The sequence below is a fragment of the Poecilia reticulata genome, linkage group LG20 (assembly GCF_000633615.1).
Source record: "Poecilia reticulata strain Guanapo linkage group LG20, Guppy_female_1.0+MT, whole genome shotgun sequence".
Classification (NCBI taxonomy): domain Eukaryota; kingdom Metazoa; phylum Chordata; class Actinopteri; order Cyprinodontiformes; family Poeciliidae; genus Poecilia; species Poecilia reticulata.
Genome location: NC_024350.1, coordinates 12,182,030 through 12,195,342, shown reverse-complemented (window position 1 = coordinate 12,195,342; position 13,313 = coordinate 12,182,030). Strand labels below are relative to the sequence as shown.

The following is a 13,313-nucleotide window of genomic DNA, read 5'->3' as shown; positions in this document are numbered from 1 at the left end:
TATTATTATTATTATTATTATTATTATTATAGTACCGGATCATGACGTTAAAGAACAAACTAAATAAAAAAGTTAAAAAAAAAAAAGAAAAAATACAAACAACATATGTAAACGTTGTAATTGGACGAAACTTTGCAGTAACAAAAACTTTAAACTTACTATTATGTTATTTACTAGTTAATTAATAAATTTATTTATTTATTAGTTTTGCTAAAATGTGGTTTTCGCTATAAATTCTTGACTGTTTCGGTCATTTTTGCGAAACCGGAAAAGATACGGAGGGAATGCTCTTTATTGCCCAGGCTACGTTGGGCCGTTTGGCGTCAACGGCAGCAGCATCAGACAGGAGAATAACCTAATAATGGAAGAATTTCAAGGTAAACTAAATAGATGTCCCTTTCCTCCTTTGTGTAATTTTTATTTTTTGCCAAACTCGAACTTGCAGCATCTCAGCGTTACACATTCAGAATTACCATTTTAAATGTTATTGCTGCGTTTGCTTTACCGTTTTTTTTTTTGACAGCGACCTCTTTTGTTTGGGATTTAGCCCAAGTACAGCTAAGGTAATGTTGGGATAAAAAGCAAGCTAGCTGCTAACTGGGTGGGTATGATTTATCACCACAAAAGTGGCCCTGTGTTAGCTTTACTGCTATCGATGGAACATTTTAATGAATGAACTGGACTGGGGCGTCGTCAAAAATGCATTTCATTGAACAAACTTGAATTATTATTCTTTGTACAGTTTTTAATGTGTTTGTTATTCATTGCATTTTAAAAAAAAACATGTATATAACACGTCTTGTTAAGAGCACAGCATCAGAGTAATGAAGAGTTAGCATTGTTTCATTTGTTTATCTGGTCTTCTTACAGATGGTCAGACTCCTGGTGAGGAACTGTCTCAGTGCAAAACCTGTAAAAGATTTTTCTTGCCCAATGTCCTGGTAAATAAAACAACTTTCTTCCAAATACTTTGTAAGATTTGTATCGATTCAGTGTCGTAAAAATACACTCATTTGGAAGATGGTGTGGTTTTACCCCCAGCTAAACCTTGTCAGGAAGGGTTTAGGCCCTTCAAGCATTGAAAGTTTTAAAGTTGCTAGGCGATCACATTTTCCTCTGTCCGTCAGCTGACTCGAGCAACAGTATTTTGGTAAAAAAAAGAAAAAAGAAAAAAAGCTTCTATAGAGAAGGGTTCAGGTTTTAAGGAAGCAGTGGAATAGAATCACATTTGATTTATAATCTTTGCTTCAGATCAATTGACATTTTCACAGACCTGCGTTAAAATAATCAAAATAATTGTTCAACATCTTCAGGTTTCGTAGGGATCTTGTATAGGAACCATGTTCCTCATTAATGTATTTATCTTTCCTCCAATAGGAGAAACATGGTAGAATTTGCCAAAAGGCAGCGGTTAAAAGGAGAAAAGTTTTCGATTCGAGCCGACAGAGAGCTGAGGGCACAGACATCCCCGTACTAAAACCGATGAAACCAGTGGTAAGTCGTGAGATGAAGGGCATAACATTCCAACACCTTTTTATTTTATTTATTTTAGCAAATTCAATTGGAGCCATTTTTAATCAGGCTCTGGACAAATGTTATAAATTTGAGATTTTATTTTAAATTTGTCAGAGACTATTTAGTCAGCATTGGTTCATTTATTTTTGCAATACATTTGTGCACACTTTAAAGATATTTAGTCAACCATGTAAGCTAAAACCCTAACGATGTGTAGCATTAACATTCGAACTGCTCAGAAAAATGAGTTTATGTACGATGGTGTATTATAGCCATTGTAGATGAAGGGAAAACAAAATATGGTCACGGAGGAAAAATCTCGTAAACGTGTCAATATTTTTTGACGCCAGTTTTAAATGACTATAACGGCATAAATTTCCATTAAAACTAAGAAACACTATGACATTGCAATGTCAGAAAACACCAGTTTTTCTGACTTTCAGAGAATATCTTAGTTTTAATATTGTAAATGTATGCCTTTGGTCGTAGAATTTTTTTTTCTCGGAAATGTATAATTTTTCGACAGAGGATATCTGCATTTTTTTTTGTCAGAAATTTGTGTATTCTATAAATGTTTACGTTTTTTGGTGGGAATTTACTCCCTAGTGATCATGTTATTTATTTATTTTTTCTATCTACAATGGCGCTAATACTCTTATCGTATGTCATGTTAAAACTTGCTCTCTGCACTGGATCAGTGCTTGATCCCAGTACTAAATTAATTGTTAGAATATTCTCAGCATTCTGATCTTCACTCTGATGAACAACTTGTACATAAATCTTTGCGTTTATTTTCAAATGTGAAACATTGTCAATTGTATTTCAGTCACAAACCTCAGCTGCCGCACAGAAAGTAAGTTCACTTGCTTTACTTTTTTTTTTTTTTGCCTTCTTTTCCATATACGGTTGTTTTGCATTTGCTCACACTTTCTGGCCTTCTGAATACTCACATATACCCTTGAAGCAAACGGTAGTTGAAAGCATGTCAACTCATGTTTGTGATGTCAGTATAACAAGAAAAATCAGCAGATTGTTTTTAGTGTCGTTTCAGTTTTTGAACTCTGCGTGTAGTCAAGTCTTGTGCTGTGACTCTTAATGCTGATGTCTTCTGCTTGCAGCTCTGCTGTCCCTTCAGGCTTGTCAAATAAAGGGGATTTCTCTCAATAGCTTCCTTGAGATTTTTAATTTGTTCTCTGTCATGCCTTACGGTTTCTAATGAGGTCAATCTGAGTTGCATAAACTCTCGCGCTTGATCTTAAATTGACTCAGGAATCTGTTTGTCTTAATGCCATCTAGCTTTCAACTCGCATCTTCAATGTGGCTTCTGGTTAATCAGTATTAATAGGACAAACTTTAGTTAAATAAACCCGTCACTGGCATTTTGAAAAGTCTTGAGAAATAAAAATAAAAAAACATGTCATGAAAGTTACATTGAAAGTGCAGAAAAATAAGGAGGGCTCCTACTAATGATTATTTTAGTAATTGATTATTCAGATGAGTGGTCAGTTAATTAGGATATAGAAACTGGCACATTCCACAGATTTTTCATTGAACCTCTAAAGCTGTATTTTATATAAAATATTAGAAGAACATTCTAACAAATGGACTTAATGCAGTTGAACAGTGCAGCTGTAGGACGAAATAGGAAGTCAGGCCAACCCAGACAGTGCACTGAACTACTTCTGTCATAAATGATTAGCTTTAGATAACACTTGGACTGCAGCTATGAAGTATTTATTTATTTATTTTTTAATCCTAGTACTCTAAAAAGCAAGTCTGATGTATCCATTGCTCATATTCACTGTATCAGAGCAGTGGTGGAAATTCCAGGCTTAAAAGATTCCAGATAAGCAAGAACTTTGGACCTCAGGGCTGCGTAGAAACATTTTCTTAGTGTCACGTTCTAAAACCGTGACTACAGAGACGTACCGATCAAAAGCAATCTGTGCTAACAAAATCGTTTCCCGCCAGGCCGAACCTCCGAAGAAGCCGTCCAACTGGCGCAAGAAACACGAAGATTTCATCGCCACCATTCGAGCCGCCAAGGCCGCCACTCTGGCAATGAGGGAGGGGGGACCTCTACCCCCGCCTCCTCCCCCGACTTACGATCCAGGTAACAAACAGGTGGATTTTTATTCATTTTAGTTTGTTTTTTTTTTAACATAAAAAAAAAAAAGTACACATCATGTAATCTGTGTACCAAACCTGCTTTGTAGATTACATCCAGTGTCCTTACTGTCAGCGGAGGTTCAATGAGAACGCCGCCGACAGACACATCAATTTCTGCCGGGAGCAAGCCGCTCGCATGACCAATAAAAACAAGCTAGTAGATGCCAAGAAGACTCCGCTTCGCACACAGGTACGCACACGCACGACAATAACCAAGTCAGTCGGAGCGCATATCGCTCGTCTCTTTTGGTAGAAAGTTTGTCTGGCGTAATCGGATGTTAAACACAGAAACTTTATGAAAAGACTCCCCCGTCAACCACATCCAAAAAAACCCCAAAAAACTGCTATGCTACTACTAATAAACTTAACTTTTAGCTAAGGGAGCAAGAATCCAGGAAGTGCACGTCATTTTGCAATTCAACCGTAAGGAAGAGTTAAGATCAGCTGTACGTTGGAACAATTTGTGAAATGACTTTGAGGTAGTGTGATGGTCTGGTCATGCATAACATGAGTCTGTTATCCTGACTGACGATTTGATGAAGGGATAATGCATCTGGAGGCATTCTCAAGTGTCAGTTGATTCATTCAAATGTCACGGAAGAAGAATGAAAAGGACAAAAGTGAATAACTTGTTGTTGCTCGGTTGATTCTTTTGTTTTCATTTCTTTAAAAGTTTTTTTTTTTTCCTGGCACTAGATCATGAAAGGAAAAGGGTAAAGAGACAAGTGGGGAAGGCGTGAAGCAAAGCTTTTAGAGTCGGGAATTGAACCGCGGGTCGCTACGTTGAGGACTAATGGGCTCTGAACACGCTCTACCCCTACACACACTTTCATTTTAGCCCAATGAAGCAGTGTGTGTGTTTGTTTTTTTTTTCCCTCTAAAGGTGAAGACAGCAGGCAGAAGTTTTGCAAATATAAATTCTGGAGATATTGTGATTTGGCTTCCTTTTTAAATTATGATTTATTTTTTTATTTTTTATTTTTAGCTTTTACTTGCTGATTTCATCATTTTATTTTTTACCATAACACATATTAGAAAAAAAATACTGCTTCAAGTTCTTTGATGGCAATAGTAGTTTTGAATTCTTATCTAAATTTATGGATCAAAGCATATGACCCCAACCTTTATCTGATTTATACTGAACTTAAAAAAAAAAAAAAAAAAAAGCACATCAGAATGCCCGATGTTTGAAATTTAGTTTTTGCAGCATTTATAGAATACCAAAAATATATTTTATGCCTTTTTTTTTATTATTTAACAGTTGATTGATACGTTTCCTTGTTTTTGTTTTAAAAATGTATTGCAAACAGCTCATGACTAAAGGTTTTGTGCTTCTTTTCAACTGTGATACCAAAATTTTCATTGAATTGTTTAAATTTCATTGAAAAAAACACTTGAAAATCAAATCGGTGAGATTGAACATGAGGCTTTTCCTGGTACAGAGCTAAACTCCTCAGATACACTTCAAGCATTGTATTTTACGTGACTGCCACTGTATGTTGAAACTTTACCATATGAAATTCCTGGCCAGACGCTTGCGTATTTCAAGTTGTCATGCCTCCGTTCTGTCCTCAGTTTAAGCCTCCTGGTCCTGTAAAAAAAACAACCCCTCCTGGTACATCAGCACTCCCCTCAACTTCTTCTCGTGTGCCCCAGAGACCCCTGGGACAGTCCGCTGGTAAGGCAGCACGGCTGTGTTCATCTGTAAGCATAAGCTGCTGTATTCACACTGAACAAATATGTATGTAGTGGATTTTATAGTAGAATTACTTGCCCAAGAGCCGATGTCCAGACTTCTTTTTATCCTCTGTTTTTCCCCTTTTTGTGACTTCCATAAAAGAGATTGTGTGTGTCTGTCTGAAGGAAAGCAACCTTTTTCTTTTTTTTTTTTTTTTTTTTTGCATGATTCTAGTTCCTTAAATTTCTCAGTGGGGTGTTACGGTGTCACATTTTTCCTTGTGATTAATTGGGTATGTAGAGCTTGTAAAATAAACTTGTTCTTGTTCCACGAGAGACGGAAATAATACAAGATAAAAAAATAGAAGCCGGTTTATGTGAGCTGGGATTGTGTGTGTGTGTGTGTGTGGGGGGGACTATGCTAATGTAATAAATAAGAACAAACATTTTCTTTAAGATTATTTACACATCTTTACCAGAACGCCAATAAATATACACTGTATATCACCTCCATTAGCTCCTCCCGGTAGAAGAAAATGTATTGTTAACGGAAAACTAAAGTTTATTATAAAACGGGAGTTACATTTGAAATATTTTAAAATGCCAAACAGGTTGTTCCCTTAGCGATCAAAACCTTGTTTGTAGGAACTTCTTCACAATGCTCTACAGACGCACATCCATCCAGAAAAAAAAAAAGCTCTATTCATGCATCTCTTAAGTTTACTATGTGATCCACAGATATACATACAGATATTCTCCCTGTCATATTAATCATGTCCCTTTTCTTTACCTTATCATTTCACTCACTTAAGTAAGCCCATCAGGTAAGACAAACTCAGCAGGACCAGTGAGGAGGAATCTCTCTGGAATCCCAAGCCCACCTTCAGGGTGAGTCTGTTAACTCACATGCTTCAGTTTAGAGGTGCACTGATAAACTGGCTCTGACTCCCCTAACATTTAGATTGACTTTGTTGAAATATTTAGCGACTTTTCAGAGAAAATAAGAAAGGACGATATATGTTTGTCAGAAATAACATACCTTTTCCAAAATAACCTCTTGATTAATATATTTTCATTATGGTAGTGAAAAATCATAATTAACAGAGATAAAGACTTGAAAACGACCATCATCAGTATGCGTGCAGTCACATCTTTAAAATGTGTTTCAGCTCCACACACGGTTTATTGCTTAGATCATTTTTGTTTGGATGAAGGCTTGAGTAAAATATTTGGATGTGAAAACACTGATGAGCACTCTTGCATATTTACTGTTTTAGCTATTTCTCTTTTAAGTGTGTCTGTACAGGAATACTTCACTTTCCAATAAAATCATGTCAATGAAGGGGGGGGGGGCAAAAAAGCTCAACAACTAAAATGTAATCATTACATAAGAGCATATCATCTTGCTTTAAAATGTATAGTTTATTGAAATGGTATTCTCACCTATTGAGCTGAAGACATGTAATCCAGACTGTACTGATAGTCATATAAATGTGGGACTGTAGGTGATTTTGTAACTAATTGTTTTAGGCCAGAATTAGTTTGGGTAGATGTCTTGCAGTGGAGATCGGTGTCTCCAAATCCAGTCCTCACTGTCATCTGCTTTTGTTGTCGTTCTCTCTCAGTGTGGGAAATAAGGCCAGAGGTGTAAGCTCAGGCTACGGAGGTGTGAGGAACTCTCAGGTTGGAATAGGAGCCAACAAAAAGCAAGCTGACGCCAACATGTCCGGGTAAATTACCTCCAGCTTCTCAAGAGGTCACTGGGAGAAGTACTCTCCAACCTTCACCTCCCTCTTGTGGTGTTTCTGGTGAATTGCAGCCATCTTAAACCGCAGCAGCTACAAATTTAAATTTTCTTTTCTCCCTGTTTATCATTTTCCTTTTTACCTAAAATGTCACTTGCTACTTTTATTTGGTATTCTAATCCTGCAGGACTGCGGTTATTAATAAATTTTTAACTTTCTGCTTTTCAGGAATGACGTCGACATCGGTAACGGCACCATGAAGAGCAAGTTCTGCCACGCCTGTGGCGCCAAGTACCCTGTTGACTCCGCTAATTTCTGCTGTGAATGTGGGATTCGGAGGATATGCATCTGACAGAGGTCAAAAGTCGGTGAAGGGACAGGAAAGTAGGGATGTGTCTGTGCTTAGTTAGCAGTGAAGAATATCACCAAAGTTAATAAAGACTAAGAACAGATTTTCCATCTGACCCACGTTGTTGCCGGTTTCCTGTTAGCTTGAGGGGCATGGCTAAGATAAAAGCTATACTGCTCTATGCAACAATATGGTAGTGATATTCCTCAGTATGTTGCTGAATTATTTTCTTTGAGCGGTCTCGATGGTAAACTGCAAAGCTTTAAATATCTTAAACCCCTTAACTGTCGAGAGGACACCGGCGCCTCCAATTGTCTGAAGTGTAAAGGTTTCTGGTGACAGTTAAGGGGTTAATGCATGTCGGCTCCTTTCTTGGGGGGGAACTCATCCAATTCATCTTACCTTCCTTCTCACTACTTCCTATGTAAGTATCAAAAACAAAGTTCCTGCCCTGGGATTAGCAAGTATGCAGAAATTCACACAGAGAAGTGCGTAGTAAAACTGGGAAGAGAGTGTTAGATGAAGCTTGTTGGAGATGGCTGTGATTGCTGCAGAGTTTCTACCCTGACCTGAAGCGCATTCAGTCAGTCTTCTCTTCTCAAACAGAAGGTTTTCATATCAAAGTGCAATATAATTGACTACTGAGGGAAAATAGGTTGGAACTTTTCTCTTACCGCCCTGTTTAGACAGAGATCACTCCCTATAGAAACCAGTTTTTAAAGCTGTCACTTTACAGGCAACATGTCCCGTAACACTACTGCTACTGGCAAATGTAGCTTTTAACTCTGTCCGTTTTTTCCCCCCCTTACTTTATAAAGTGAAATTTATTTATTTTCTTAATCCATTTAATTTATGCTGAATAATATGAGATATGATTCACAGACTTTTTTTAATTTTTATTAAGTGTAATTGTTTGTTTTTTTTCTTATCATTATTCAACACATTACGGATTGTAGAATCACAACTACGGTGACACTAGATTGTATATTTCCATGGGTCTTGTCGGCGCTTATCCGAGTTCTCTCTTTCCTTTCTGCTCTTAAAGTCATTGTCTACTCTTAGCAATGATTTGAGTTGTTTTGTTTTCCAAACAAGATTTAAAAACTAACATGTCTCAGAAGGAGAAATATTTAAGCCGAGCAAAAAAATTAGATTTTTTTTTTTGCATTAAATATGGTTGTGCACTTAATGTCATGTATGTCAACCACATAAATAAACTTCTTTGAAGACACCAGTGATTTATTTCTGACTTGCATAAGAAAGTTGATGCCTAAAGGGATGTCATAGAAAGTGCATTAGAGTCGTAGGTGCAAAGTAATTTCTTTAATTATAAATATAGATGGGGAAACCCATGCAATGTCATACATAACACATATACTTCACTTGCTTAAAAACAGGCCTTTTAAGCACAAGGCCGAAATCAGCAGCACTGAAAGTAGGAGAGAGAAGGAACAAAGGCTGCGTGTTTCAACTTTTTTTTTTTTGTTACAAGTCTGGTCGTTGAGCATAGCTGGCTCTTTTTCTTTTTTTTTTTTGTATGATAAAAGTATCTTTAATCACAACATCGACCAAAAGCGGTGGGAAAGGCATCTTCGATGTCTCCCACATAAGTAATGAGGCCTGTGAACCGAGCTCAGCCATCTGTGTCAGAATATGCTTTTAATATATCAATCATTCCGAGCGACTAATGAATACATTGTCACCAAAGACGGCAATGATGACTTGACACACAGCCTAAAACAACCGGCTTCAGATAACCAAGATAACAAAAATATGTCTGGACTAGTCGGGTCATTCTTTTTCCGAAGTGAAAGCAAAACTGCATTTGAGCACCATAACATTTCCAGTTTGTACTTCAGGAGCCATTTCTGAGAACGAGTAAAAACCAGAGCATTTCTTTTTTTTTACACAAATATATACATGTATATATATTTAACTTAGTCTCTGGAAGTAGATTCTTCACTAATCGCCCCTTCAAACACTAGCTATATGCATTCTGAAGGCCTTTAGTTTTTGTCTTAAGTGAATTCCTCTTTGTAGCAGTAGATCTGTACAGCACACAGCTCATCCATGTAGCGTGGGAGAGTCCAGTCTGCTTCCTTCTGCTAAATGACTTGTTTCTGTGTAGCTTGGAAACTGATCTCAAGAGTCAGCAGTTGTCCAACACCTAAAGCAGCCGCAAGACAAATATACTTTACAGGAAAGCTTGAATTAACTGGAAGCGTCTTCTTGCATAATCCGAAACGACAGCACAGTTCAGACAAACTGGCAGCACATTGGTTTTTTTTTTGTTGCTGGTTTTTTTTTCCCTGTTTGGTTTCATGCTGTGCTTCAGCTTAGTTTCGAGCATCTGTTTGCTGAATGTCCAGCCTCTGGTAGCATACAGTCATGGAAGACAGAATTGCTTTAGCTTTGCAACGTTTTTTCATCTTCTTCCCCGTGTTTCTTGGAATCCTCCGTCGCTGTGACCTCACACTGGGGTCTTTTGTCTGTGAAACAAAGATAGACATACTAATTGGTGTTAGCATAAATAATTTGATCACTAAAGCAGATTTTGTGGAACTGTTGGAAAAACTGCATAAGTACCCCGACATAATATGTATGCCTCACATGTTTGCCACTCTTACAGACTCAACTCAACTGCTTCTCAAATATTGCTGCTCTGACTCGATATTGCTTGACCTCGCGCTGCGCTATGCAGATGCTTTGTCTGCGCCGACGAAGACGCACTTCCCTCGGTGTGCCAGATACCAGAAAGCGTGACCTAGTAAATGATTAGACTAGATAAAAGCTGTGGTAGAGGTTTGAACTTATCTAGGCCGTTGGTGAGTTGATAATTTAAAATTACAGTCACATTACAGCAAAAGTAATTTCCTGATGAGATTTACACACCCTTTATTGTGATACGAAGTGCTGTTCAAACCAGTGGAGGATCAGAGGTCACACGCGCATTTTAAAGATGTGGCAGAAAGTTATGTTCCTCAAAATCCTTTGAAGATCAATTTATACCATAGTCAAGATATTTTTTGTCGCCCAATAAATGCAAGTATTCCAAATGCTCTCAAAGCATGTTTTTTTTTTCTCAAGCTTATTGTACCATGAGAGTCTCATGGTACAATACCATGAGACTCATGGTATTGTCTCAATGTCATTTTATTACATTGAGACAATGTCATTTTATTAACCTCACAGGCAATCAAAGATACATTTATATCTGGTTAATGTAATCAACAAAACCAGGTGAACCAACTCCACACCTTAAAAATGCGGAGTTGGTTCCTAACCGTGTTCATTACTTTGACCGAGAGCAAATAAAAAAAAAAAAAGATTTTTTCTAAACTATGCGAGAATGTGAAGCAATAATATAAAGCCCGTCGAAGTACAAAGGCCTTGATTATGACTCAGACTTTTAACAATCAGCCTGAATCATCAAATCTCACTGAGATCCTGCGCAGCTAAAGCAGAAGTGTACATGACAGTGTAAAGAGAGGTTATCCAGGAACAATTAAAGTGTTATTTTTACCCTTGACGTGTATACTCAATACTATGTAGTTGGTATGTTAACTTATGGCTGCCAATGAAGTAAAGATCACACACACACACAAAATTATCACACGAACAAAAAGGCTGAGAAAATGATTTAAATTTTGATCCACTGCTCCTGCTACTTAACTGTCACTTCCATGGTGAGAATCGACTGCTAGTTCTATCTGACCTCACGTCAAGTTAGACTTGGCAGCAAACAGGCATCATATTTGAATGCACTGTCAGAATGAGCTGACAGTGAGTCACCTTCTTGACAAAGTGAAGAATAAAAACCTGCCAACATTCCTAGGTAGATTATAAATTCCACATCTCATGAAGAGATAAAAGCAAAAGAAACCCCTTCCTATGCCTTGTTTCCTGTTTCCCCAAAATAATAGAACATTAAAAACATAACAATAATGAGAAAGGAGCACTGAATTCTGCGGTACACTTACCACGTTTGCAGGACAAGTGCATCGTATCGAAGTTTGGACAGTATCGGCCAGCTTTGTCATGTTCTGAAGGTTTAGCCTCTGCATTTCACAGGCTTGACGGAGCAAGGTTTCCACAATATCCTGCGGGAATATAACATGAGTCATGGTCAAGGCGGATACTAAAAAAAGCTCAGATCTGCTTTTAAACACACAAGGAAAATACCCAGCTTTCCCTCCAGATATAGGGAAATGGAGAAAGTGAGAGGTTTGGACACTAATGCGTGCATGCTGCTATTGGCAGATTCACTGGAAAAGTGTCTGCTTGTATTGCGGTACTAGAGCTGCTTTGCACAAAAGTAGAAATACATAAGTGTGCTTTTATGTTCTGTGTCCCTATTTACATTTGAAGCAATGGACAGTAAGTCCAAAATTAGGACACACTGTTACGTAACAGTCAAAAAAAAAAAAAAAAAATCAGTCACACCTATTCAGGGAACACCAAAAGGTGTGCCCAAATCTCTTGGGTGACACAGAAAATAACCATTACTCACAGCGTTCTCTGTTGTGCAGTTTGCTATTTTGTATTTCCGTTCTCGGCAGGGTAGGTTTTGCAGCTCGTCTCTCTTAAATGAATGAGAACACAACAGTGTTAGCATTACAAAAAAACAAAAAACAAAAAAAAAAACATTGGCTTTACATTGGCTCATGGTACAGTTTGTGAAAACGACACTTTTTCAGTTATATCCCTTTAGTCTGGTTTGTATTAATCTCCTAGCTGAAACAACATGACCCAGACAACATGATCCCATTCCAAGTGTCCTAACTGCATAACCTGTAAGTAGGCCTGTCGCAATAAACAATAAATCAATTAATTGCATGATGAATTAAAACAATCATTTTCATTTAACTTTAATCTCTTATCTCTACCAAAAATGGTTTTCAGTCTGGTTCGTTGCTCTCAACCAGAAGTGGTTTCGAATGACTATTTTGTCTACATAGAGACTTTGTAATTCATTTTAGTTGTTGTGTCTGTTGTTTTGTTTGTTTGTTTTGCGTATTTCAAATGTCTTCTGGTTCCAGTGTTGAAATGCCCATGAGAATTTAAAGTTTATCGATATCTGAGAATGTGTTCTTGCATTATTTTGCCATTACCGTTACACTACTTAAAAATGGTCTCAAAACAATATTATTGTTCAACGCAAAAGGTACAGGGCCAACGTATTATCCAGCGGGATTTAGCGTGTTATGCCTGTAAGCAAAGCTTTAGTTTCCTTCATAACAAGTAGTGTGAAAAAAAATAAATCACCTGAACCTGAAATGTGTAATATTATGTTACATATGCTATTGTGAGTCTCTTCTTCAGCCTCAGCTCATGTGCTCCAACTTGTCTGCTGGTGTATTTTTTTGTTTTTTGTTCATGGAAACTACATTTCATAAAAAAAGGATTTATTAATTACAAATGTCACTGGGCTACGGCCTTGTGCTATTCTGGCTTTCTGATGCACAGACAATATACTTTACTTTAAAACAGCTCTGCCTGTGTGTAAGTGCCTTTGTTGTCCTGACAGAAAAATCCAAGCTGAAAACATTTTTTTTAATGTCTAATTGAATTTGACAACTATTTCCCCTTGTTTCTCATTTGTTTTCTCTTGTTTCTTGTATGTCTGTGTTTTTAAGCTCTAATTTCAAATTCTTACTCTTGACTTTTACGCAAAGCCCTTTGAACTGTCTTGTATGTGAAATGTGCTATACAAATAAATATAAAAGTAGAGGTTTTGTTAGGAGAGGCCACAATTGAATAGCAAAATAAATGTAAACAGGATGATTTTGATAACAGCTACAGCAAGATTTATAACGACAAAGCATTGAAATTTGAAACTAACAGTAAAAAAAAAAAAA

The 13,313-nt window shown here is 37.2% G+C and overlaps 1 protein-coding gene and 1 long non-coding RNA gene across 4 annotated transcripts in view; one reads left to right on the top strand and one right to left on the bottom strand.

Annotated features, from left to right (window-relative positions):
* The first annotated feature begins 272 nt into the window (after positions 1–272).
* On the top strand, positions 273–7,570 carry zc2hc1a (zinc finger, C2HC-type containing 1A). Of its 2 annotated transcripts, XM_008438735.1 has the most exons (10): positions 273–377; positions 871–941; positions 1,378–1,494; positions 2,342–2,368; positions 3,487–3,628; positions 3,732–3,874; positions 5,260–5,362; positions 6,174–6,249; positions 6,987–7,091; positions 7,335–7,570. In XM_008438735.1, the coding sequence occupies exons 1-10, from the start codon at positions 362–364 to the stop codon at positions 7,456–7,458; spliced, it is 924 nt and encodes a 307-aa protein (XP_008436957.1). In that variant the 5' UTR covers positions 273–361; the 3' UTR covers positions 7,459–7,570. The 2 variants fall into 2 exon arrangements, with proteins under 2 accessions (XP_008436957.1, XP_008436958.1); XM_008438736.1 differs by lacking the exon at positions 2,342–2,368.
* Positions 7,571–8,763: 1,193 nt separating this feature from the next.
* The window catches only part of LOC103482520 (uncharacterized), an 8,846-nt gene continuing 4,296 nt past the window's right edge, over positions 8,764–13,313 (bottom strand). For both annotated transcript variants that reach the window (XR_536486.2, XR_536487.1), the window contains exons 3-5: positions 11,966–12,037; positions 11,436–11,555; positions 8,764–9,944 (exon numbers count right to left, since the gene is read on the bottom strand). This is a non-coding gene — a long non-coding RNA (uncharacterized LOC103482520). The remainder of the gene's footprint in view (positions 9,945–11,435; positions 11,556–11,965; positions 12,038–13,313) is intronic.